Source organism: Scyliorhinus canicula, chromosome 1, assembly GCF_902713615.1.
Source record: "Scyliorhinus canicula chromosome 1, sScyCan1.1, whole genome shotgun sequence".
Taxonomy (NCBI): Eukaryota; Metazoa; Chordata; class Chondrichthyes; order Carcharhiniformes; family Scyliorhinidae; genus Scyliorhinus; species Scyliorhinus canicula.
Genome location: NC_052146.1, coordinates 226386171 through 226414147, shown reverse-complemented (window position 1 = coordinate 226414147; position 27977 = coordinate 226386171). Strand labels below are relative to the sequence as shown.

At 43.8% G+C, this 27977-nt stretch overlaps 1 protein-coding gene across 1 annotated transcript in view; it reads left to right on the top strand.

Annotated features, from left to right (window-relative positions):
- The window catches only part of LOC119963867 (chitin synthase chs-2-like), a 146129-nt gene extending 136388 nt beyond the window's left edge, over positions 1 to 9741 (top strand). Inside the window, exons 15-19 of the mRNA XM_038793263.1 lie at positions 5719 to 5783; positions 8585 to 8695; positions 9308 to 9525; positions 9604 to 9685; positions 9724 to 9741. Of these exons, the coding sequence (XP_038649191.1) occupies positions 5719 to 5783; positions 8585 to 8695; positions 9308 to 9525; positions 9604 to 9685; positions 9724 to 9741 (494 nt within the window). The remainder of the gene's footprint in view (positions 1 to 5718; positions 5784 to 8584; positions 8696 to 9307; positions 9526 to 9603; positions 9686 to 9723) is intronic.
- Positions 9742 to 27977: the final 18236 nt, after the last annotated feature.

Genomic DNA, 27977 nt, shown 5'->3' with positions numbered 1-27977 from the left:
AAACACACGGGCCCTCTTGACCGGCCCATTCAGTCCACAAACATTCCACATAAACAGTCTGGTCGGGGGCGGGGGGGCTCTGTCGATCAGCCATGACCTTTCCTAGGCCAGCCCTTAGCCCATGTCCCGCACCTCCCCTGGCCCGCACCTCGGCAGCCACCACCATCTTGTCTCCATCTGCAACCTCTTAAAGGTCCCCGAGTCGTTAGCAGTCTCCTCCCACACCCCCTCCCCCCCCCATACTCCATCTCTCTTCAGCTCTCCACTCACTTTGCTCCCGTGAACCAGCTCTTCCAGCTAGCCTAGCAGCTCCCAACTTGCCTGGCATCCCACCACCTGCTGGATTCCCCCCCCCCCCCCCCCCCCCCAACCTCCTCCCACACCCACACTTAACGTAAGTTCCCAAAACAATAGGAACACAGAAAGCAAACAAACAGTCCCCCAAGGTCTGGGCGCAGAGTCCCACCCCTCCTCCCTTTACAATGTCTTGTCAGTCCCATCACCTTCAAACAGAGCCGAAAACAATCGAAGAAAAATCAAATAGGATAAGAAAAGATATATGCATGCAAAAAGTCAAACATCTTTTCTATTCCACCACCCCTCCCCCCCCCCCCCCCCCCCTCCCCCCTCCAAAGAACATCACAACTTAAAAAACTTTTTCACTGTACCTCGGTACAAAGAACACAGAAAATTACAGCACAGGAACAGGCCCCTTCGGCCCTCCCAGCCTGCGCCGATCCAGATCCTTTATCTAAACCTGTTGCCTATTTACCAAGGTCTACTTCTCTCTGTTCCCCACCCGATCATATATCTGTCCAGATGCATCTTAAATGATGCTATCGTACCCGCCTCTACCACCTCCGCTGGCAAAGCATTCAAGGCACCCACCACCCTCTGCGTAAAAACCTTTCCACGCACATCTCCCTTAAACTTTTCACCTCTCACCTTGAAATCGTGACCCCTTGTAACTGACACCCCCACTCTTGGAAAAAGCTTGTTGCTATCCACCCTGTCCATACCTCTCATAATTTTGTAGACCTCAATCAGGTCTCCCCTCAACCTCCGTCTTTCCAACGAAAACAATGCTAACCTACTCAACCTTTCTTCATAGCTAGCACCCTCCATACCAGGTAACGTCCTGGTGAACCTCCTCTGCACCCTCTCTAAAGCATCCACATCCTTCTGGTAATGTGGCGACCAGAACTGCACGCAGTATTCCAAATGTGGCCTAACCAAAGTCCAATACAACTGTAACATGACCTGCTGACTCTTGTACTCAATACCCCGTCCGATGAAGGCAAGCATGCTGTATGCCTTCTTGACCACTCTATCAACCTGCGTTGCCACCTTCAGGGTACAATGGACCTGAACTCCCAGATCTCTCTAGACATCAATTTTCCCCAGGACTCTTCCATGGACCATATAGTCTACTCTCGAGTTAGATCTTCCAAAATGCATCACCTCATATTTGCCTGGATTGAACTCCATCTGCCATTTCTCTGCCCGACTCTCCAATCTAGCTATATTTTGCTGTATTCTCTGACAGTCCGCCTCGCTATCTGCAACTCCACCAATCTTAGTATCATCTGCAAACTTGCTCATCAGACCACTTATACCTTCGTCCAGATCATTTATGTATATCACAAACAACAGTGGCCCGAGCACGGATCCCTGTGGAACACCACTAGTCACCTTTCTCCATTTTGAGACACTCCCTTCCACCACTACTCTCTGTCTCCTGTTGCCCAGCCAGTTCTTTATCCATCTAGCTAATACACCCTGAACCCCATACGACTTCACTTTTTCCATCAACCTGCCATGCGAAACTTTATCAAATGCTTTACTGAAGTCCATGTATATGACATCTACAGCCCTTCCCTCATTAATTAACTTTGTCACTTCCTCAAAGAATTCTATTAAATTTGTAAGACATGACCTTCCCTGCACAAAACCATGCTGCCTATCACTGATAAGTCTATTTTCTTCCAAATGTGAATAGATCCTATCCCTCAGTATCTTCTCCAACAGTTTGCCTACCACTGACGTCAAGCTCACAGGTCTATAATTCCCTGGATTACCCCTGCTACCCTTCTTAAACAAAGGGACAACATTAGCAATTCTCCAGTCCTCCGGGACCTCACCCGTGCTCAACGATGCTGCAAAGATATCTGTTAAGGCCCCAGCTATTTCGTCCCTCACTTCCCTCAGTAACCTGGGATAGATCCCATCCGGTCCTGGGGACTTGTCCACCTTAATGCCTTTTAGAATACCCAAAACCTCCCCCTTCCTTATGCCGACATGACCTAGAGTATTTAAACATCCATCCTTAGCCTCAACATCCATCATGTCCCTCTCCTTGGTGAATACCTATGCAAAGTACTCATTAAGAAGCTCACTCATTTCCTCTGACTCCACGCATAAATTCCCTCTTTTGTCTTTGAGTAGGCCAATCCTTTCTCTAGTTCCCCTCTTGCTCCTTATATACGAATAAAAGGCTTTGGGATTTTCCTTAACCCTGTTAGCCAAAGATATTTCATGGCCCCTTTTAGCCCTCTTTATTGCGCGTTTGAGATTTGTCCTACTTTTCCGATATTCCTCCAAAGCTTCATCAGTTTTGAGTCGCCTCGATCTCCTGCCGAATTTTGTTATAGTTGGCCTTTCCCCAATTTAGCACTCTTCCTTCAGGACCACTCTCGTCTTTGTCCATGAGTATTCCAAAACTTACGGAATTGTGATTGCTATTCCCAAAGTAATCGGCGACTGAAACTTCAACCACCTGGCTGGGATCATTCCTCAATACCAGGTCCAGTATGGCCCCTTCCCGAGTTGGACTATTTACATACTGCTCTAAAAAACTCTCCTGGATGCTCCTTACAAATTCTGCTCCATCTACGCCTCCAACACTACATGAGTCCAATTCAATGTTGGCAATGTTAAAATTTCCCATCACAACCACCCTATTGCTCCTCCATTGTTCTATAATCTGTCTACATATTTGTACCTCTACTTCACGCTCGCTTTTGGGAGGCCTATAGTAAAGTCCCAACAATGTTACTGCACCCTTCCTATTTCTTAGCTCTATCCATATTGCCTCAGTGCTCGAATCCTCCATCGTGCCCTCCTTAATCACAGCTGTGATATCATCTTTGGCCAGTAATGCAACTCCTCCACCCCTTTTTCCTCCCTCTCTACCCCTCCTGAAGCATCTGTACCCTGGGATATTTAGTTGCCAGTCTTGCCCATCCCTCAACCAAGTCTCAGTAATACCAATAACATCATATTCCCAGGTACTAATCCAAGCCCTAAATTCATCTGCCTTACCTGCTACACTTCTCACATTAAAACAAATGCACCTCAGACCACCTGTCCCTTTGCGATCATCATCTCTTCCCTGTCTACTCTTCCCCTTAGTCACATTGAGTTTATTATCCAGTACCTTACTGGCTTTAGTTGCTGCTTCTTTACTGACCTCTAACTTCCTAATCTGGTTCCCATCCCCCTGCCACATTAGTTTAAAACCTCCCCAACAGTGTGAGCAAAAGCACCCCCAAGGACATTGGTTCCAGTCCTGCCCAGGTGTAGACCATCCGATTTTTAATGGTCCCACCGTCCCCAGAACCGGTTCCAATGTCCCAAAAATCTGAACCCCTCCCTCCTGCACCATCTCTCAAGCCACGTATTCATTCTGACTATTCTTAAATTTCTACTCTGACTGTTTCGTGACACTGGTAGCAATCCTGAGATTACTACCTTTGAGGTCCTACTTTTTTAACTTATCTCCTAACTCCCTAAATTCTGATTGAAGGACCTCATATCGTTGGTGCCTATATGCACCACGACAACTGGCTGTTCACCCTCCCCCTTCAGCATGTCCTGCAGCCGATCTGAGACATCCCTGACCCGTGTACCCGGGAGGCAACATACCATTCGGGAGTCTCATTTTCGACCACAGAAACGCCTGTCTACTCCCCTTACGATTGAATCCCCTATGACTGTAGCCCTGACAGTCTTTTTCCCGCCCTTCTGTGCAGCAGAGCCAGCCACGGTGCCATGAGCCTGGCTACTACTGCTTTCCCCTGGTGAGTCATCTCCCCCAACAGTATCCAAAACGGTATACCTGTTTTGGAGGGAGATGACCGCAGGGGACACCTGCACTGCCTTCCTGCTCTTTCTCTGCCTTTGGTCACCCATTCCCTGTCTCCCTCACCAATTCTAATCTGCGGTGTGACCAACTCACTGAACGTGCTATCCACAACCTCCTCAGCATCACGGATGCTCCAAAGTGAGTCCATCCGCAACTCCAGAGCCGTCATGCGGTCTAACAGGAGCTGCAGCTGGACACACTTCCCGCACATGAAGGAGTCATACAGCAATGGATCAAAATCAAATCAATCCATGAGATCCTTCTTTTCCCAATCACCGCAGCTTAAGTTAAAGGCTGAGTTTTTAAAAATATAGAGCAACACAAAACTTTTAACTCAGAACACTACCGGCTAGATCTTAAAAGTCATTATGCCTCTACCAGATTATTGTCCTTCATGAAGATCTCCACTTCTTCCGGCGAGCCAAAATATAGTTCCCGGTTCTCGTAGGTCACCCAAAGACGGGCCGGGTTGAGCAGTCCGAATTTTATTCCCTTCACATACAGGCCGCTTAATCTTATTAAAACTCGCCCTCCTCTTTGCGAATTCTACTCCCAAGTCTTCGTACACCGGATCTCAGCCTCTTCCCACATGAACCGTTTTGTCTGCCTGGCCCACCTCATAATGTATTCCTTGTCCAGGAACGATGCAGCCTCACCACCTTTGCCCTTGGGGGCTCACAACCCTGGGGTTTACGCATGAGCACCCTGTAAGCCCGGACCACCTCTAACAGCCTGTCGAACGCATCTTCCACAAGCATCTTTTCCAGCATCTTCCCCACAGGGTCTGGTTTAGCACAGTGAGCTAAACAGCTGGCTTGTAAAGCAGAACAAGGCCTGTGGAGGGGGAGGGTCTCCGATGTGCCTGGCCTCTCAGGCTGGGGGCCTCGTTTCTTCAGCACCGGCCCCTGTAGTCCAGTGTCATGTTGCTTCGGGGCCAGCGCGTTGGAGGAAGGCACTACGCATGTGCGCATTGGCGCCGGTGCCATTGCACATGTGCGCATTGGCGCCGGTGCCACTGCGCATGCGTGGATCCTGCGGCGCCCAGTTCATGCCGGATTCAGCAGCTGGAGCAGCGTGAACCGGTCCAGTGCCGTGCTGGCCCCTTTTGCGGGCCAGCATTAGTCGTCAGGTCGGCCCATTCATGCTGTCGGAACAGCGTTTACGACGGCGTGAACACTCTGCCGCAGGATTAGAGAATCCCGCCCCTTATCCTTTAACCACCTCACAAAAGATGGATTCTCTGATTATTTATCTCACTGCTGTTCGTCAGACTTTGCTTTGTGCATTCATTGCAGCTTCTCCTCTATTGCAATTGCACAAAACATGCTTTGTTGACTTTGCCACTCTTATGAAAATCCTGAAAAAAGAAAGATGCAATATAAATGCAAATTGTCTGTTTTTTGATCTGTTCAAAAGATTGATAAAACCACAGAGATTGATGTGTTTTATGTTGTATGTTCAGAGTTTTGGGTCATCTGCAGTTTAATGGTCAAAATTAAGGATATGTTGTTGCTTAACTGACCTGATTGCAATGATTTTGAGAATGACCTTTCCCTTATGCTTTCATTGTGTAGATTGGATAAGCAACTTGCAGGATCAGTCACTCCATATAGAGCTTGCTAAAGAAGAGCTTGATGAAGTAAGTTGCTGCTAATTTCAATGCAAGAGGCCTGAGGCCAAGACAGATGAACTCAGGGCATGGATGGGTACATGGGACTGGGATATTATAGTGATTACTGAAACATGACCAAGGGAGGGGCAGGACTGGCAACTCAACGTACCATGGTACAGATGCTATTGGAAAGATAGAACAGGAGGTAAGAGAGGAGGGGGAGTTGGGTTTTTGATTCGGGAGAATATCACAACGGTACTGAGAGAAAATATATCCGAGGACTCGCTCACTGAGACTATGTAGAACAGTATAGCACAGAACACGCCCTTCGGCCCTCGATGTTGTGCCGAGCATTGTCCGAAACCAAGATATAGCTATCCCACCCCCTGTCATTCTGGTGTGCTCCATGTGCCTATCCAATAACCGCTTGAAAGTTCCTAAAGTCCGACTCCACTATCACAGCAGTCCATTCCACACCCTAACCACTCTCTGAGCAAAGTACCTACCTCGGACATCCCTCCTAGATCTCCCACCCTGAACCTTATAGTTATGCCCCCTTGTAACAACTACATCCACCCGAGGAAATAGTCTCTGAACGTCCACGCTATCTATCCCCCTCATCATCTTAAAAACCTCTACTAAGTCGCCTCTCATCCTCCTCCGCTCCAAAGAGAAAAGCCCTAGCTCCCTCCACCTTTCCTCATAAGACCTATCCTGTAAACCAGGCAGCATCCTGGTAAATCTCCTTTGCACCCTTTCCAATGCTTCCACATCCTTCCTATAGTGAGGTGACCAGAACTGCGGGTGGAACTGAAAAATAAGAGAGAGATTACAGTGATAGGATTATACTATATGCCCCAAATAGTCAGTGGTAAATTGAGGAGCAAATATATAAGGAGATTACAGATAGCTGCAAGAAAAATAGGTTGGTAAAAGTTAATTTTCCCAACATTGACTGGGACAGCCATCATATTAGGATATTGGCTGGGCAGAAATTTGTTGAGTGTATTCAGGAGTGAAATACCTGGGAACTACAGACTGGTGAGCCTAACGTATGTGGTGGGTAAGATGCTGGAAGGGATTCTGAGACACAAGATCTGCAGGCATTTAGAGAGGCAAGGACTGATTAGGGTCAGTCAACATGCCTTTGTGAGTGGAAAATCATGTCTCATGAATTTGATTGAGTTTTTTTGAAGGGGTAACCAAGAAAGTAGATGAGGGCAGTGCAGTCGATGTTGTCCACGTGGACTTTAGCAAGGTCTTTGACAAGGTACCACACAGTTTGATAAGCAAAAGGTTTTGAACAAATGCAATGAAGTTATCAGCGGGCTGGATAAGAACCAGACTGCTGAAAACGAGTATGTACACCAACAGAAGGAGCTGGAAAAAAAACTGCAATCCTATTATCACAAAGCTATATCAAGGTGCTGGCGGTCCTCCAGGTGGCTTTTCTTGTGCTGGCGGTGCTCCTTCTGGTGCAGGTGCATCTTCTGGTCCAACAATTGAGGAGGTTGATTAAATATAAACAGTGGTTGTTGCATAAGGTTAAATCTCACGGGATCCAGGGTGAGGTAGCCAATTGGATACAAAATTGGCTTGACAACAGAAGACAAAGGGTGGCTGCAGAGGGTTGCTTTTCAAATTGGAGGCCTGTGACCAACGGTGTGCCTCAGGGATCAGTGCTGTGTCCATTGTTATTTGTTACTTACATTAATGATTTGGACCAGAATTTAGGAAGCATGGTTAGTAAGTTTGCAGAGGACACCAAGATTGGTGGCATAATGGTCAGTGAAGAAGATCATCTAGGATTGCAACAGAACCTTGATCAATTGGATCAGTGGGCCGATGAATGGCAGATGAAGTTTAATTTAGATAAATGTAAGGTGAATCATTTGGGTAGATCGACTCGGGGCAGGACCTACTCAGTTAATGGTAGGGAATTGGGGAGAGTTACAGAACAAAGAGATCGCGGAGTACAAGTCCCTAGCTCCTCGAAAGTGGAGTCACAGGTGGACAGGGTGGGGAAGAAGGCATTCGACATGCTTGGTTTCAATGGTGAGAACTCTGAATACAGGAGTTGGGACATCTTGCTGAAATTGTACAAGATATTAGTAAGGCCACACTTGGAATACTGTGTACAGTTCTGATCACCCTATTATAGAAAGGATATTATTGAACTAGAAAGAGTGCAGAAAAGATTTACTGGGAAGCTATCGTGACTTGTTGGTTTGAATGAGGAGAGGCTAGACAGATTGCGACTTTGTTCCCTTGAGCGGAGGAGGCTTAGGGGTGATTTTATTGGGATCTATAAAATAATGAGGGGCATAGATCAGGTAGATAGTCAACATCCTTTCCCAAAGATAGGGGAGGCTAAAACTAGAGGGCATAGGTTTAAGGTAAGAGAGGAGAGATACAAAAGGATCCAGAGGGGCAATTTTTTCACACCGAAAGTGGTGACTGTCTGGAAAGAGCTGCCAGAGGCAGTGGTAGAGGCAGGTGCAATTTTAACTTTTAAAAGGCATTTAGACAGTTATATGGGAAAGCTGGGTATAGAGGGTTATGGGCCAAATGGGGGAATTGGGACTAGCTCAGTGGTAAAAACTGGGTGCATGGACAATTTGGGCCGAAGGGCCTATTTCATGCTGTAAATTTTTATGACTCTATGACTAATGACATTCCTCTTATTTCCTAGTGTATTCTTCTCAGTGTGCAATGTGAACACTGTTCTGTAGTATGTATTCACCTGCAATATAAAACAAAATATCACTCAGATAGACAATTGGAGTATAACTTTTTAATACTTATTGTTCTATATTTCCTACCTGTAGGCGGAAAACCCATTCTGGAATGACCTCATCAACCGGTTTCTTAAACCAATTGAAGAAGATAAAGACAGACAAACCGAGATAGAAAAGGAACTGAAGTCTCTCAGAAACAAGGTAAACGCTCCTTACAGGTATCTGCCCTGAATCTGGCCACTTGTTCAATCCCAAAGGTTGAACCAGGTTGAATTATTTGTGTGTGTGGAAAGAGGGAACAAAGGAGGTAGAGAAGGCACAAGAAAAGATAACAGATTTGGGGGTTTATCATTAGAAATGGATTGCCAACCTTCCTCTGATCTGTTTAACTTCCTGAATATAACAGCCCAGCCATTAGTTCTACGTCATCTTGCCTATGCTTGACCATTGTGCAAAATGTCTTCTAGTTGAAAGACAGCAAAATGTTATGTGATAATGGGATAAAGGATATATTTTGTGTGGCTTAATTCTCTGAGTTAAACTTGTCTCAGCAAGACTGAGAATTGGAGATTCATTGTTGGTGTGTATCTCAGGAAATACAGTTCCTGTTTTCTCAGTGATGAAAATGAATTAAGAGCTCCCATTGAGCATTTGAACCGATTAATTAGGTTGACTTTAGTTCCCGCATGGAGAGGGCTACAAGAAAGCCATATTGTTGCAAAATATGTATTTATTGCATTGAATTCAATGGGAATATTACCTTTGTGGACATTATAAAGACATAAATTGAATAAATCCTTCCATTCTTTTCAGGCCACTTTTCTGTTCTTCATTATTAACGTTCTTTGGATCGTTTCAACATTTATCCTGCAAGCAATTGGTCCAGATATACACATCAAGATCCCCAAAATCCTATCAAATGGCTCTTTTTCGAAAAATGAAAATCTAACCATCGAACCACTGGGCCTTTTCTTCTTGATATCGTTCGCTGGGCTATTGGGAATTCAGTTCCTCGCCATGTTGTACCACAGGTATTAATAACAATGTATTTTGATTGACAAGAAATGGATACACTTATGGAAATGGTAACAATGTTATTTATTTTGCAGGATTACCACATTAATCCACTTTATAGCATATAAAGGAACAGAAATAAAGCCACAACAGAGTCTTGGAAAGTATCAACAAATGGTAAGATTGACAAATTTTACCATGCATTTTAATGAAAGGAGTCAAATTATCAATAATGAATTAAAAGTCTTGCCTTTGATGCCAACTTCCTGTCATCTTTGCACAGTTCCTGTCACAGTTCCCTGATGTCACACTTCAACCATTGGATCTGTTAGTCTTTACATCATGACATGATATCCCAAACCTGGTCACAGAAATAGCTGCCTAAATTATACCAAGTTTATAGCAGACACATTTATTAATGTGCAATTGTCCATCAACTTGTAACAATAAATAAATATCCTGCTGCCGTGGAAATAAAGTGAGCTGAATTTTCACCTCTCGCATTGGGTGTGTAGAGTTGGGAGGATTTCTGACAACTTGAGGCTGAAAATGTGCCCCAGAAGTTTGGATTTTCAATTTGAGCGGATTTTATGGGATTGGTGGCCGTCACCCCAGAAAAAGGTTGCTGGCAGCCACAAGGGTTGCGGGGTGTAAAGGTGGTCTGTGAGAAATGCCCACCTTGGTGTTCTGGCACTTTGCCCAGCTTCAAAATAAATAGTGAAATAAATAAGAGCCTGCTCACACTGAAACCTCAGACCCTCTGACTCCTCACATTCCATCTTGTCCATTCCATACAACCAACACACCCCCATGCCCCTTCATACTTTCTATGTTATCCTGTGCCTCTCGACACATGCTCCACAGCCCTTTATGGTCCCTTTGCCAACTCATGCCAATCAGTGCCCTCCACCAAGCACCACTTTCCTTTACACCCTCCAGGTCAACACACCCATTGTTCACCATGGGCAGATCTCAGGACAAATGTTAAGATTAAATAAAGTTCTAGAGTGTTAGTGATGGATTCACTTTGTTTAAAAAACTTGCTCTCATTGATCAAAACCCATTCACTAAATTTAACTTCTTTTACCACTTTATAAAGCAAACATCTGTAATCATGATCCCACTTCAAAAACACTCCAAGCACGTAAAACTGTCAATCGAATTATGAATTGAGAGGCACCCCACTGTGATAGTGATAGGTTGTGAACTCAGTTGTGCAGCAATAATAGCAATAGTCAGGCTTCTGTCAACAGACAGGGTTTCTAAACTGACGTTTATAAAAAATACATATAATTTTTTTCTACAAATATTGAAATGGCAGGAGATTTAAAGGCCCCTGACCATTTCTATGAGTTTCGCAGTTCCAATGCACTTATCCACTTTTTTATGTATATTCATCTCTACTTTTAACAATCTCAAAGCATACTTCACTTTTCCTAAAGGGTACCAGACCTCTCCAAAACATATCCTGTGACCATATTCAATAGGGTATCTTACTTCTGCAAAATGGTGCCATATCTCTCCAAGCAATTCCAGTAAGTTAGATTTCCTCCGACAAGGTCGTGTAGGGCGGCACGGTAGCACAGTGGTTAGCACTGTTGCTTCACAGCACCAGAGTCCCAGGTTCAATACCCCGCTTGTGTCACTGTCCGTGCAGAGTCTTTTTCAGGAATATAAATTTCCTTCAATTCCTCCTTCTCACTCGATAGCCTATTTGTGACACTTAAAGATTATTACACTCATGACCCTTGATTCCTTAGCATTTCTGGCAAGTTACTTGTTTGTTCCTCTGTGAAATAGACTAAAGTAATTGTTTAATTGCTTTTGTTCTCTATTATAAATTCTCCTGTTTCAGACTCTAAGGGACCTCATTTGTCTTCACTAATCTTTTTTAAAAATATAATTGTGGAAACTTTTACAGTCCACTTTTATGTTACTTGCAGGTTTACTCTCATACATATTTCCTCCCCCTTAATCAATCTCTTTGTCCTCCTTTGCTAAATACCTAACTTCTCTCAAACTACAGGTTTTCTACTTTTTCTAGCAACTTTATATATTCCTCTTTGGCTCTAATACTATCCTTAATTCTGTTTGTAGGCCATGGTTGAATTGCTTGTTACGTTTTTGCACCAGGGAAATGTATAACTGTCGCAATGTATATATTTGGCCCTTAAATATTAGCCATTGCCTCTCCACCATCATGCCTTTTAATGTAGTTCTTCAATCCATCTTCGCCAAAACAAATCGCATACCTTTGCAGTTTCTAAACTTCTTTGTCTAAATTTAGGACCTTAGTTTCAGATTGTACCTCTTCACTTACCCTAATGAAGACTTCTATCAAGTTATGGTCACTGTTCCCTAAAGGACCCCACACAACAGAATTATTAATTGACCCAAAATACTGAGGATAACACATGTTCCCTATTTGGTTCCTCCACATACTGGTCTAAAACGGCATCTTGTACATCCTCCAGGAATTTATCTGCTGCAGTATTGTTACTAATTTTATTTGCCCAATCTAGATGCAGATTAAAGTCACCCATAATTACTGTACAGTTGCATCTGTGAACCTCCATGTCCAAGGTTCTACTCATGCCGATTCCACACCTTGTGAAAGGAGTGGGGCGGAACTACAAGATTCGGCCACCCAGCACTATTTTCACAAAGGTGGAGAGCCTTTCTGTCTGTGCAAAAATTCAGGATAGCTCTTCCTTCTCAACAGTCCAATGGGTTTCAAAAAAACTCTACATCTGCACATTAATTGTGAATTAAACACACCACATGGTGTTTGGGGTACTGCAGTGCAGCGTAAATGTATTTTTAATGATAGTATTGATGCCTCTTAAATGCCAAATATCCAACCTGTCATAAAATGTTATATCTTCAAATTCACCATAAGTAGCATATGGAACCTATATTGATTTGTCATTCATTGTGGATTTAGTCAGCACATTCTGTGGCTGCCAGGTAGGCTTGATTCTTTAATCATTATTATAATAGATAGAAAATATAGATGCAGAAAATCTCCCATTATACCTAAAGAATTTCAACCCCTTTTTAATCTTTAAGGTATTGTGGAACTGAGATGAAGCAGTGGCTCTGTGTAAATCTCTTTGACTATTTACAAGTTGCAGCAAGTTTTATTCTGCAAGATCACTACCATAGCACGAATCATAGAATTTACAGTGCAGAAGGAAGCCATTTGGCCCATCGAGTCTGCACCAGCCCTTGGAAAGAGCACCCTACTTAAGCCTACGCCTCCACCTATCCCCGTAACCCAGTACCCCCACCTAACCCAAGGGGCAATTTATCATGGTCAATCCACCTCACCTGCACATCTTTGGACTATGCGAAGAAACCGGAGAAGCAGGAGGAAACCCATGCAAACTGCAAATGCTGTTCAACATGTATCCCTTTGCCTGCCTCAGTCTGCCCCATCACTAAAATGTATTCAGAGATGTGCAGTTCCTGTACTTACACTCTAAAGTTAGAATAGCTTTGAAGTAATGCAAGGAGCCATTTTAAGACATTTAAAGTCCCTACACATGTAATTAATGTTGATTATCTGTCAAAGATTGTTTTCATGGTATTCTTATTGTTAATTAACACCAAGGAACAAGGCAAATTAATGGTTAGAAATTTGGTGTCATATTCCTTCCAGTTTTAATTGAACATTGAAAAAACTGACATTTTAAATTAATTTTAACTTTTCCTTTTCCATTTTTGCTCTCTTAATCCAATCTTTATTCTGTATATTGTCGACATTTCTCTTTCTGCACCTGATTAACATTGAATGCCACCCTCTATTTTGTATTTGTTTCCCAGTCTTTGCACTGATAACTTCACAATCCTTTAATCTAATTCGTTGAGGAGAGACACAGTTGCTTGTCCTGTTCATTTAGGTTCCAGCCTTGCACTTTCAGCAATTTTCAGCATATATTATTGTCAAACTTAAAATGACAAGGACAAAATTAACTAAAGCAGATACTGTTAGATTTGCTCCTGCAGCAAATTGTATTTCACTGTAATTTGAGTTTTATTGCTAATTAAGTGAAAACATTTTCGGTTTTCAGGCACAAAATCCAGAATGAAAATTGAATATTATTTAACTTTTTCCTTCTTTAGTATAAAGATCATGAAGTTTGACATTATACAGAAGAAAAATCGATGGAGCTTAAGAAGAATCAAACTACATCTCACCAACTTCACACTATTACTATCATTACTGTCTGATGGAAACACAACTGACAACTACTCAGGGATATTACAAAGATCTACGGATTGTATTACAAATTAGAAATATATGTAATGATAGTTACTTCTCAATTTATTGGCAATTCTTTATGAAAATAGGCCCAGAGATTTGTTGCTCCTGCATCCATTAGTAAATAGGCACCAAAGTGCCATTATGGCTGAAAGCACATGCAAGTACATTCCATGTGTGTCCCATTCATCTTGCCCCTCCTCTCAATCGGAACTCTGCTCATCACCTGGATTAGCATCTAAACCAGCCATTCCTTGTATTTCCTGGGACGCAACGATCTAGCTCGAGGCTGTGACTGATGCCTGCAGCTTGACAGAATGACGATCGGGTGACTTGGACGTCAACCCAGGTGTATGAGGTTATTGGGCGAATTTTGTGTCGTTCTGCACCAGGATTACAGCCCAATTTGGGATTCACCCAGTTATTAGGCTATACAATGAGTGTGAACATCTATTTCAAATGTGTAAACTTTTTTGAAATATTGTTGGGCCTATATTATCTGATCTTGTTCATTTCCCTGCATCTAAACTAATCTTAGTCTGTAGAGAATAACTTATATTTTACAAGTATATTTATTGAGATTTTACAATTTAGAGAATAACGCAACAAAGTTACAAATAATACATCATCATAATTAAAGAGGAAAAAACAGCGGAACATACATGAGTACAGAATGGAACAGGAGAACGGCATCCCCAGAGGCTCAATACAATCATTAGATAAAACTAGATATTCATATAGCCCTACCAGACTGAGGGAAAAGCAGGATAAGATCATGTAAACATGACAAAATAGTGCACACCGTCCCATGCTGCACAAGCCCGCAATCATTTCGAGAAATCAGGACAAATCTTTTGCGCCATTTGGGACTATGGTGACTTTACTTTACATTGCAGAGCCCGTCACTGGCCAATAGGATTTTCCATTGTAGACTGCCCATGCCCTCAGGGAACCTGTGGGCGGGAGTATGAGGTCTGTATGCGGAATGCAGAATCCCGCAGGCGGAGAAATCACCCCCTTGTCTGAAGGAATTATACAGAGGTGCAGAAGTAAGCTTTCACTTTTCCTGTGCTACAGTATTTCTGTTTTTGTTAACTGGCCCACTTTTTCCATGCTGGCTGTGTTTGGTTGTGATAATGTAGGAATTTCAGATATATTGTTTTATATATATTCAATGCAGTAAGGGTCAAAAACCTGGATTTGTGTGTGTGTTAGTGCTGCAGAAGTCTTTTTAAAAATCCTGGTTTGCCAGACAGCCAGGAATTTGGAGCCAGAGATGCAATGAAGGCATTGTAAAAGTTGGGCGAATGGATTTTTATTTATATTATAGGCTTTCCTGCAGAGTAGTTAATTAGAGTTATTGTGTTCAGCTTAGCAAGATGATGTAATTAATGGGAGGGACTAGGGGTTGAGACAATCAGATGGAGGTTTTCAGAGTTTTATATTTTGGCTGGAAGGTAAGCTGAGAAGATCTGAAGAAATACAGCCAGAGATTCTGCAATATTCTGACAGGGTGTCAGGTCTATTTCTTTAAAGGTCTCCCTTTCTCAAAGTGGAGTATTCAAGACATCTCTGTACAGCAAGTATTTCTGAATGCTAATTGTATTTAAAAGTGGATTGGGATCTTGAGATGTTTCTGTTGTTTGAGTGGGAATAAAGATAGCAGTTAATGGCTATTGTATTACTGTATTGATTAGCTTTGTTTAAGGGGTAATTGCAAGCTATTTTCTTGTGTGATGTTAAAGATATTTTAATACTCTATTCGTAATAAAGTTTGTTTCAATATACCAGATCCCTATTTTGCATGAAGTCACTCCTGGAGAGAGGTATCGTTTCCTCACAGTCTTACAAGATTAAAACAGAAAATTGGGGTTTCTATCCAGTATCCTCACCATTGCTGGGGCCTAGTCCAGGATCAAAATAGTAGTGCAGGCATTACCTTATGTTTCTGTTTTATCAATCAACGTTATCCAAGTTTTAAGAGTGAACAGAATTTGCTTATAGCCAAGATCAAAGATTATCAGTTGACAGCTAAAGGGTTTATACACTCCCTTGTGTGCGTGTGCAATGATTCCCTCATGTGTGTGCAATGACTATCAATTGATACATGTACAAATATACACACATGAAGAAGTGAAAGATCATTGTGTGCAAATGCATGTGCACAAAACACACACACTATGTGCATCATGCCAAACATATGGAATTATTAATGAGCAATTATATTTGCAATTGATCATGAATTCATATATCTATTCCTTGGTCAGTTCTCATCTATATTTACAATAATCTTGCAGATACAAAATGTTTAATGCAAATATGACTGCTAATTTATTAAATAATGAAGTTACTTCTTAAATGTATAAATGATCAAATGTGCCCTGTTACTTATTTAGATTTAAACTGCAATTGTTTGCATGGTTTTGTCTGTGCACTTTCCATGTTATAAAATACAGCTGACCCTGCAGACAAGCATGCTTGATTTCCACACAATTCTAATTCAAACTTAGAACTCCTGAGTGACAGATCATTCCTCTTTCACTCTGCAGAATTTTAAAGCATCAAACGCTCCTTGTTCTCTCCAGTTCATAGATTTCCTGATCCAAACAAAAACGCAGAAACCTGCCATGTTCATGAGATGTTCCTGATGAACCTTTTCTAAAAATCCACTCACAGCCTAATGTCCACTGAATTTTAACTGGAGACAAGTAGTGCATTTTACAAATAGATGATTACATTTTATATAAACTCTTTGTATATCTTTGTTTTTAGGATTCATTTACTGAATGAATATCTGTGGTACACATTGTAAAATGGTGTAGGTTTGTTATATAATTTATTAGAAAGCTCAACAAAGGGTGAACTTGGCCTAAATAATGCTGTTTTAACAATGACCAGATGACCAGGTTATTATGATTCTTCCACTGTGCTTTTAGTTATGTTCCATACTTACTACTCCTAATGTGAAAATGACCACTATTATAGGTGGACAGTCTCTTATGCTTGCACTAATAACTGTATTCATAAAATGACATCATTACATACGACAGGGTGAATGCTTGACCACATTTTTTAAGGTACCTAATCATTAATGTGTGAAACCATTGCTTACTTAATAAACTGCTCTTAAGTAAAATTTAGCGTTTCCATCTTTGAAAGTGTGATGAACGGTATTTACCTTTAATACCTTGCCCCTTTAAGAGGCATGGAACCCTGGGGGACTCCGCCTCTGGCTACGCCCCCAGGAAACAGTATATCGGATAAGGCTCCATGTGGTGAGCACACTTCTCTCGAATGCTGTCCTGTTCTCTATATTAAAGCCTTTGATTACCGACCTCGCTCTCGCGTTGTAATTGAGAGTGCCTCAGAAAGGGTTACAAAAAAAAAAATCACACAAGTTGCCAACTGCTAAATTCTCAAAGACTGCAAAAAGAGAAAGTTTCTGATGAAGCCCCAGTTGCCTCAGTCCCAGTCTGCCTAAAGACAACTTCCAAGGACCAAGTTTAATTAAAAGTGAAGCTTTAGTCACACAGGCCCCACACAAAAATCCAATTGATCGCTATGCAGCTGCAAATTGTGTGTGTCTGCTAAAAGAAGGAACAATGGGAAAGGAAGGCAGTGATGTAGTGGTATTGTCACTGGACTAATAATCCAGAGACCCAGAGTAATGCTCCAATTTGAATCCCACCACGGCAGATGATGAAATTTGAATTCAATAATGATGACCATAAAGTTATTGCCAATTGTCATAAAATACCCATCTAGCTCACCAATGTCAGTTAGGGAAGGAAATCTGCCATCCTTTCTGGACTACATGTGACCCAAGATCCACAGTAATGTGATTGACTGAAATGGATTGAAATTAAACTGTTCAAGGGCATTAGGGATGGACAACAAATGTTGGCCCACATCCTGTGATAGAAAACAAATTACACTGGTCAGACATATTTCTATCTTACTCATGTCTGGAGATGAGCAGGTAATTAGAGAAAATACGTGCTTCATGATATAATTAAGTAGACTTGTTCAAATTGCAATTGGATAACTATATATATTATGTAATCTCAATTATTAACTGTGAATGGACATAGATAATTTCTAAACAAATGTACATCTTAATAAAAGCAAATTATTGCGGATGCTGGAATCTGAAACGAAAGGGACAATGCTGGAAAATCTCAGCAAGTCTGGCAGCATCTGTAGGGAGAGAAAAGAGCTAACGTTTCGAGTCCGATGACTCTTTGTCAAAGCTAACAGACAGAGAGAGTGGGAAATATTTATACTGTGGAGTGGGAATGAAAGATGAGTCATAGCCACAGAAACCCAGGGAAACCGGGTGCTAATGGCCACAGAAACCAAGGGGAAAGAGTGCTAATGGCAGTCCCCAGAGAGGACAAAAGATGTGAAAGGTCAAACAGCAGGGAAACTAACATCAGAGGATGAACTGTAGGTGTGGGGGGAGGGGAAAGGGGAAGCAAAGAGGAGAAACGTGCAGGAAAGAAAGAAATGGTAAAAGACAGTTAAAATGGCTGATCATCTGAAGTTGTTGAATTCGATGTTCAGGCCGGAAGGCTGTAGCGTGCTTAGCCGGAAGATGAGATGTTGTTCCTCCAGTTTGCGTTGCGCTTCACTGGGACATTGCAGCAGGCCAAGAACAGACATGGGAGCAGGGTCTTTTGTTAAAATGGCAAGCAACAGGAAGGTCAGCATCCTGACTGCGCACAGACCGAAGATGCTCAGCAAAGCGATCACCCAGTCTGCGTTTGGTCTCTCCGATATAGAGGAGACCACATTGGGAGCAGCGAATGCAATAGACCAGATTGAAAGAGGTGCAAGTGAAACGCTGCTTAACCTGGAATGAATGTTTTGGGCCTGGAATGTTAAGCATGGAAGAGGTAAAGGGGCAGGTATTACACCTTCTGCGATTGCATGGGAAGGTGCCATGGGTGATGGGAGAGGTACTGGGTATGGTGGAGGAGTGGACTAGATTGTCTCGGAGGGAACGGTCCCTTACCTCACCAAAATCTCTAACTTCCAGACCTGTATGTCAGGCACCCCTCTGTACTTTCTAGTCACGAGTATTCTGGCACAGTTTTTGGAAACTACAAATGAAGTTCGTAATGTATTGGGCAGAGTTTTCCCAGTTTTTTGGCTAAGTGTTATTTTGAGTGAGGAAAATGGTGAGTAGCCTGCTGGTAGCATTGGTGAGGGAGGGAGGAGCATTGTCTGACAGAGGGAGTGAAGGGAAGATGTGTTTGGTGGTGGGATCACGCTGGAGTTGGCGAAAATGGCGGAGGATTATGCTTTGCATACGGAGGCTGGTGGGATGAAATGTGAGAACGAGGGGGACTCTATCCTTGTTCTGGGAGGGAGTGGAGGGGGCGAGGGTAGTGGCACGGGAGATGGACCGCACGCTGTTGAGGGCCCTGTCCACAACTGTAGATGGGAAATTACGGTCGAGGAAGAAGGAACACATTTTTGAAGCACCATTTTGGAAAGTTGCATCGTCGGAACAAATGCGACGGAGGAAAAGGAGTTGAGAGAAAGGGATGGAGTCCTTACAGGGTGTAGGGTGTGAAGAGCTGTAGTCCAGATAGCTGTGGGAGTCAGTGGGCTTGTAGTGGATATTAGTGGATAGTCTATTGCCGGAAATGGAGACAGAAAGATCAAGGAAAGGAAGGGAAGTGTCTGAGATTGTCCAGGTGAAAGTGATGGAGGGGTGGAAACTGGAAGCAAAGTTGATTAATTTTTCCAGGTCCGGGCGAGAGCATGACGCGGCACCAAAATAGTCATCAATGTATTGGTAAAGGAGTTGTGGCAGGGGGCCCGGATAGGCCTGGAACAAGGAATGTTCCACATACCCCATAAAAAGGCAAGTGTAGCTCGGACCCATGCGGGTACCCATTCTACACCTTTGATTTGGAGAAAGTGAGATGAGTTAAAGGAGAAGTTGTTGAGAGATAGAACGAGTTCAGCCAGGCGGAGGAGAGTGTTGGTGGTTGGGAATTGTCCGGGTCTCTTTTCGAGAAAGAAGCGAAGGGCTCTCAGGCCATCCTGGTGTGGGATGGAGGTGTAGAGGGATTGCACATCCATGGTGAATAGAATGCGGTTAGGGCCCACGAACTGGAAGCTGTCAATATGACGCAGGGCATCAGAGGAATCCCGGATGTAAGTGGGGAGGGAATGGTCCAGAGGAGTGAGGATGGAGTCGAGATAAGAGGAAATAAGTTCGATGGGGCAGGAGCATGCTGACACAATGGGCCTGCCGGGACAGTACTTTTTGTGGATTTTGGGAAGTAGGTAAAAGTGGGCTATCCGGGGTTGGGGGCCTATGAGGTTGTAAGCCATAGGGGGAAGGCATCCAAAGGAAATGAGGTCACTAATGGTGTTGGAGATAATGGTTTCATGTTCAGTGGTCTGGTCATGGTCCATGGGGAGGTAAGAGGAAGGATCAGAGAGTTGGCGCTCAGCCTCTGCGAGGTAGAGGTCAGTGCGCCAGACGACAACAGCACCCCCTTTGTCGGCAGGTTTGATGACAAAGTCGGAGTTAGACCTGACAGAATGAAGAGCAGAAAGTTCAGAAGGAGAGAGGTTGGAATGGGTGAGGGGGGCAGAAAAATTAAGACGGCCAATGTCCCGTCGACAGTTCTCAATGAAAAGATCAAGGGCAGGTAATTGTCCTGGCGGGAGGGTCCACTTGGAGGCAGAATGTTGGAGGCACATTAAAGGATCAGTGGAACGGGGGGAGGATTCTTGCCCAAAGAAGTGGGCACGGAGACGAAGGCGACGAAAGAAGAGTTCAACATCATGTCGAGCCCGGAATTCATTGAAGTGGGGACGCAAGGGTACAAAGCCGAGTCCTTTGCTGAGAACAGCACACTCAGCCTCAGAGAGGGGAAGGTCAGAGGGTATAGTAAACACACGGCAAGGGCTGGGATTGGGAGAAATGGGGTACGAGGGATTGGGACTGGTGGAGGGCCTGGGATGGGCAGCGGTGTTGATACTGGGAGAAATAGGGTACGAGGGATTAGAACTGGTGGAGGGCCTGGGATGGGCAGCGGTGTTGATACTGGGAGAAATAGGGTACGAGGGATTGGGACTGGTGGGGGGTCTGGGATGGGCTGTGGTGTTGATGAGTTGTTGAAGCTTGCGTTCCTTACCATCTGTAAGAAACAGGGAAAAATGTACATCTTTGATTGGTAAATGCAAATTACACGTTAGATAAGCTAAAGGTATAGTTGCTGTTGTATTCCTTTGGGGAACTTGTGGGCCATGTGTTGGCAAACAAGATCCCATTCAATAGTTTGAATAAAGGTCTTGGACTGGAAGTCTGAGTTTTGTCTCGTCAGTTTGGGGAGTGAGGTACACTCTAGTTGAATAGTGTGAAACTCCCTCGACAATCTGATTATTTATTGTTGTTCAGATGTAGTCGATTGGTTTTCATAAAGATTTTGCCTTTGCAATTCTCATTGGTTAACTGTGTTTATGAGAGAATTGAGACCTGTTCCTTAAGGGCTGATAATGCTGATTGCAGCAGCAGTAAAATGTGTATTATCATGCCTTCACAGGGACTGACCAACATAAACATCAGAATTATGAGTTAGACTCCCAGTGATGGTGATGTGCTGAGTAGACATCCAATGGTTAACACTGTTGCTTCAGAGCGCCATGGACCCCGGGTTTGATTCAGGGCTTGGGTCACTGTGCGGAGTCTGCACATTCTCCCCATGTCTGCGTGGGTTTCCTCCAGGTGCTCCTGTTTCCTCCCACAGTCTAAAAATGTGCGGATTAGGTGGATTGGTCAAGCTAAATTACCCCTTAGTGTCCAAACATTAGGCGGGGTTGCTGGGTTGAGGGGATACGGTGGCGGTGTGCTCTTTCAGGGAGCGGTGTGGACTCGATATGCCGAATGGCCTCCTTCTGCACTGTAAATTCTATGATCAGGTGGCTTTCCTCCAGAACATAACCAAATAGGCACTTTTAGGTGAATTTTGCCCAAAGTTTCGAAAGCAGCACATACTTAATTGAGAAAGGAAAGGAATAGAGCCAGAATGTCAGCAAACAGGAGCTCAAGAGGCCAAAGGAGCGGAGGAAAAGGACATGAGCAACAGGCGGATGAGCCAGCGGACCATGAGGCGAGGGGGTCCCGACCACCCAAGAGAGAGAGACCGATGACCTGAGCATCAGCCTCCCCCCCCCCCATGGATGGAAGGCATTCTTTATGAAGGAACTGGCCACGATGAGAGAGCCGATAAAGGTAGAAACCCACGTGACGGTCAAGGTGGCGATTTCAGAGGCGATGGTCTCCATGCAAAGAGCGATCGATGGATTGGGGAAGATGGATTGTAAGTGCAGGAAAAAATGATTCAGGAGCTGGAGATGGCGTCTACAGATTTGTCGCCCTGGATTTGGAAGTCAAAAGGTTGGTGGCGGCCCAGGGGAGCTTGAAGGCGAAAGTCGAGGACCAGGAGAATAGGTCTCGACGCCAGACCTTTGAATTATGGCCTGCCAGAGGGGATCAAGGGCCGGGGCCCGACGGGCTATGTCACCCAAAGCCAGGACAACCAAGTCGGGAGAGACAGCTTCCTCAACCCGCCAGAGGTGTGGGGAGCTGGAAGTACCAATAAGACTGGGAGATATCATGGAGTATTAAGTCCATGCAAATGGGGAGGGCACGAGACCTGATGGGTTCCCGGTGGACTTCTACAAAAAATTGGCACCAACCCTGGCCCCACACCTCCACGAAACGTTCATGGATTCGGTCTCCAACAATAGTGCCACAATAGTGCTGATACCCAAAAAAGACAAAGACCCAATGGGGCGTGGATCATATAGTCTTGTTTCGCTGCTCAATGTGGACATGAAGATACTCTTAAGAGTCCTGGCAAAGAGACTGGAGAGCTGCATACATGAGGTGGTTGCAGAGGACCAGGTGGACTTTGTCAAGGATAGATAGCTAACTGCAAATATCAGATGGCTGCTTAATGTGATAATGACTCCATCCAGGGAGAGAACACCAGAGTGATCGTCTCCCTGGAAGCAGAAAAGGCCTGTGACAGAGTCGAATGGAAGTACCTCATTGAGGTACTGGAGCGGTTTGGGCTAGGGACAGGGTTCACCTCGTGGGTGAAATTCCTCTACAACACCCCAAGGCAAGCATTCGGACCAACACCACCAGCTCTAAATACTTCCAGTTGCACAGAGGCACAAGGCAGGGATGCCCACTGTCCCCACTCATGTTTGCCCTGACAATTGAACCCCTGGTGATCGCTCTGTGAGATGCAAAATCTAAAGAGGAGGCAGAGAGCACAGCTCTCACTCTATGTGGATGACCTGCTCCTCTATATCTTGGACCCACAGAACGGCCCAAAAGTAATCATGAAGCTCGTGGAAGGATTTGGGGCCTTCTCGGGCTATAAACTCAACCTGGGCAAGAGAGAAGCATTCTCAGTGGACACGAACGGGGGAGGGACAGAGCTGGGAGGGGGGGTCTACCATTCAAACTAGCCCAAAGCAAATTCCACGACCTGGGGATCCAGATAGCCAATGACTAGACACAATTCCATAAATGGAACCTGACCAGTCAGGCAGAGGAAGTTAAAAGTCACCTACAGAGTTGGGATGCACTCCCGCTTTCCCTGGCAGGGAGGGTGCAAATGGTTAAGATTAATGTGCTGCCGAGGTTCCTATTCAGATCCTTACCGATATTTATCCCCAGGGCCTTTTTCCAAGGGATAGACAAAACGATCATGCCGTTTGTGTGGAGGAGAAAAAAACTCAAGGATCCCCAAGTCTACACTGCAACAGAGGACAAACCATGTGTTGCCTGGCCCTTCCGAACCTGCAAAACTACCACTGGGTAGCCACAGCCGAGAGGGTGAGGGGATGGATACGAGAACCAAACATGTAGTGTGTGAAGCTGGAGGAGTCCTTCTGTAAGGGAACGACCCTGCAAGCCCTCACCACAAAGCGCTCCCATCCCCCTCCTGACGAAGTACACATCCTGCCCAGTGAGGATAGCCACATTGAGGACATGGAACCAAATGAGACAACATTTTGGTTTAACCGTGATGTCCTCCATGGCCCCCATCTGTGGTTACCACAAATTCCCGCCAGCCATGCTTGATAATAATAATCTTTATTAGTGTCACAACTAGGCTTACATTAACACTGCAATGAAGTTACTGTGAAAATCCCCTAGTCACCACACTACGGCGCCTGTTCAGGTACACGGAGGGAGAATTCAGATTGTCCAAAATACCTAACAAGGACTTGTGGGAGGTAACCGGAACACCTGGAAGAAACCCTCGCAGACTCAGGGAGAATGTGCAGACTCCACACAGACAGTGACCAAAGCCAGGAATCGAACCTAGGTCCCGGGCGCTGTGAAGCAGCAGTTATGGCTGAGAAAGGATGGGGTCACTCCCTGGGGTACTCCAGAATTAATGGGGCAGGCTGAAGTGTTTGGGATTGTTTATTTGGGATAAGAGGGGATCAGGCGAGATATTATTCCATGCATTCATAATTCAGCATGGCATAAATTGAAGCCTAATACTTCTGAGATTGCATTAACTCTGACCCTAGAAGACACAGTTTTGTGTTTCTTTTTAAAAAAGAGGGCATGTGCACACAGGGTTTATATTTAAGTGCTTTATGCAGCGAGTGGTGAACCTTTGAATGGACTACGCGGGGTAATGGTGGAATCATAGTGCAGAGTAAAGTGTTGAGCTGGATAACACTTGAACTGGCTATTTATTTCTGAAAAAAATCATCTTGTCTACTCAGTTGCTTACCTAATTTGCCTTACTCCATGAGAAAGCGAGGTGTGAAACTTGACCATTAAATCCTACCTCAGCTTGAAATTAGACAGACGTAGCGGTATAGAACATAGAATATAGAACGATACAGCGCAGTACAGGCTCTTCGGCCCACGATGTTGCACCGACATGGGAAGTCAAAAACTAAAGGCCATCTAACTTACACTATGCCATTATCATCCATATGCTTATCCAATAAACTTTTTTGGACTCGAACCAACTTAACTCAAATCACTCAAAATTTGTAGTTATTTTATCTCAACAGCTTACATTTATATAGTACCTTTACTGTGGCAAACCCTATTATGTATTTTCTTTTTATTTTATTTTCATGTACTTAATGATCTGTTTGAGCTGCTCGTAGAAAAATACTTTTCACTGTACCTCGGTACACGTGACAATAAACAAATCCATTCCAATCCAAAACATTCCACGTGCTTCAGAACAGCATTGTCAAAATCATAAACTTTGTGCCAAATGAAAGGAGACTTCAGGACACATGACAAAAAGCTTGATCTACCATGCAATTTTGCAAGTACAACCATGTCAGCTGGTAGAATTTGAATTCAAACATATCAAATAATAAGCTTAAATGCTGTTTTAATAGTGTCCATCTAGCATTGACTACCTGTTTCACTAATGTCCTTTGAGGAAGGAAATCTGCTGACCTCATATGGTCTGGTCTACATGTTGACTCTGAACTGTGCTCGGAAATGTTCAGTTCAAGGCAATTAGAGGTTGGCAACAAATGTGGCTTTGCCAGCGATGCCCACATCCCATGAAAGAATGAAAACAATATGTTCTTAAAAGTCTACTTTCATAATAATATGATTAAGTCTAACAAATGAATTACCTCAAGCCTTTTGAACATTGTCACGAATGAATGCAGGTTATTATAAATTCAATTTGAAGGTTTCCATTTTCATTCTATTGACATTTGGTTAGTCGTTAGACATTGACTGTATAAATTTGAGTAATGGTCAATCTTGAGTAAATGTGAACCAATGACTTTTGACCAAAAATATCCCAGATCTTTCTACTTATCACCTGCTTGCCATTAAAGTCAAACATGCCCTGGACAGGACCAGAGAATAGCAATTGAAGGCTGCAGTTCAGCTTCTTGTGTCTGTGCACATGAACATGTACTGGCAAGGCTACCACCTCACTGGTACACTGCATGTTGATATTGTACAGCAGACAGATGAATGTACAGCAGCTAGAGAATTTAAGACATCACAGAAGAACTTCAGAGATTGGAGCAAATTCTCTACATGGCTCAGAGACCTGATGAAGAATAAGTGTACCGACAGTGGAAAAGCAAGACAAAGTAGGGCAATGAAAGTTGCCAGAATGAGCTTTCAATTTCACAGATCTCTCCAGATCTATGCCCGGAAACAAGATTATTGGACATCGCGAATTTCAAAGCCAGCCCTAGATGGTGTAATGGGTTTAAGAAGAGGAACAATTTTGTACTGCGACACAAGACCAATATTTCATAGTGTCTTCCAGGACAGGTTGATAATAAGGTCATCGCATTTTGACAAAAGAATTTTTTGACAAAAACATTGACAAAAGAATAGATACATATTGACTGTATTGGAAAAGTGGATGAGACTCTCAAACTTTGACACACCAACCAGTCAAACCAGGTGAAAAGGAAGTGTTCGTGATGGCAAATAGACATAAAAAGAGTAGATTCACCATAGTGCTGTGTACATCTGATATACGAAAGCTTAAGCCGCTGGTGCTACTCAAGAGAAAAAACATCCTAAAACAGTCAATCCTGAAAGGAGTAGTTATCCGCATTCACAATGAAGTATGGATGGATGAAGGTGGCTTGAAGATGTAGCCGAGTAAAGTTTGGAGCTTTGAACCAGGAAGTTGACGTCAAAAGTCTTCACATCTAGGATGTGTTCAGATCACTCCTTGTTGGTGTTGTTGCTCAAGTTCAATCACAAAACAGAGATATAGAGATGATTCCTGATGGTCTAACCAACCTTGTTCAACCATTGTACATTTCTGAACAAGCCCTTCAAGGATAGCAAGAGAAAAAAGTGGAACAACTGGATGGTTGATCGGAGGAGAGAAGACATTCACCAAGAGAGGCAGCATACGGCTCCAATATCAGCAACCATGTGAATGAGTTGTAGTGGCATTGGATGAAATCAAAACACAGAGATTGCCATCAAATCATGCAAGATATGTAAGATATCCAATGCACCTGATGGCACAGATGATAATTATTTGTGAAATGATATTGTCAGTGACAATGGTTGCCAATGAAGATGCTGATGATCCATATGATGATGCAATTTAAGCAGCCGATTTGGACACATTATTTGGTTCTGAAGATGAGAAGGGGGGCAATTTTAATGCATGTTCGCTGTATGATCTGCTGCTCAGTGGCATTTTGCCCTGTGTTGTGAAAAAAATGGAATGAAATTATATAAATGGGTTTGATGAATTTAGTGTACACAAATTAATATCAGTCTCCATGGAGGTCATTATTTCATAAACATTAAAAATAAATACTTTCTGGTTCCTTTTGCGTTTCTTTTGAGCGTGGAGTTAATGGGAAGACACTGATCTTAGCCACTCTGATATAGCGAGGGCAGCACAGTGGTTGGCACTGCTGCCTCACAACGCCAAGGAGCTGGGATCAATTCTAGCCTTGGTTCACTGTTTGTTTGGAGTTTATATGTTTTCTCCGTGACTGTTGGTTTCCTCCAGGTGCTCCGGTTTCCGCCCACAGTCCAACGTTACGCATATCCGATGGGTTGACCTTGCTAAATTGCTCCTTAGTGAGGCGGCACGGTGCTCATGGCGCCAAGGACCCAGGTTCCAGCCCGACCCACTGTCCATGAGGGAAAAGTGGAGACAGAACGGGGGAACATTAGCGGTCAGAGACTTTTACACAGACTCGTGACCCTAGACAAACCAAGCTACCAAAAGGACAGGAACTCCGGGACCTATAAATAAAACACTTTCTCCGCAAGGAGGCGACGAGGTACCCTTGGGCCTAAAGAGACACTTTCCTGGAGTGACTACTGGGCACAAACAGTAAGGAGAGAGGGAACTACAGACGACTGTTGGAGTCAGGCGAAACTGGGAGGATGAACTGGGATGGTAGCGGCTTGGGGACTCTGGAGCGAAGCACTGAGTAAGGCCAACTCTACCTCTTCCTACACACGGCTAAGCCTCACGCAGCTTGAAGTGGTGCTCAGAGCAGAACCCTGACAAGAACCTGAATGAAGAGGTTCTTCCTGGAGGTGGAAGATAAATCTGAATGATGCCAGCGAGGGCCGGCCTACCACACCATATGTTCTGAGCCTGCCTCAAAATTGTGAGGTTCTGGACAGGCTTCTTCGATTCGATGTCCAAGGTTTTG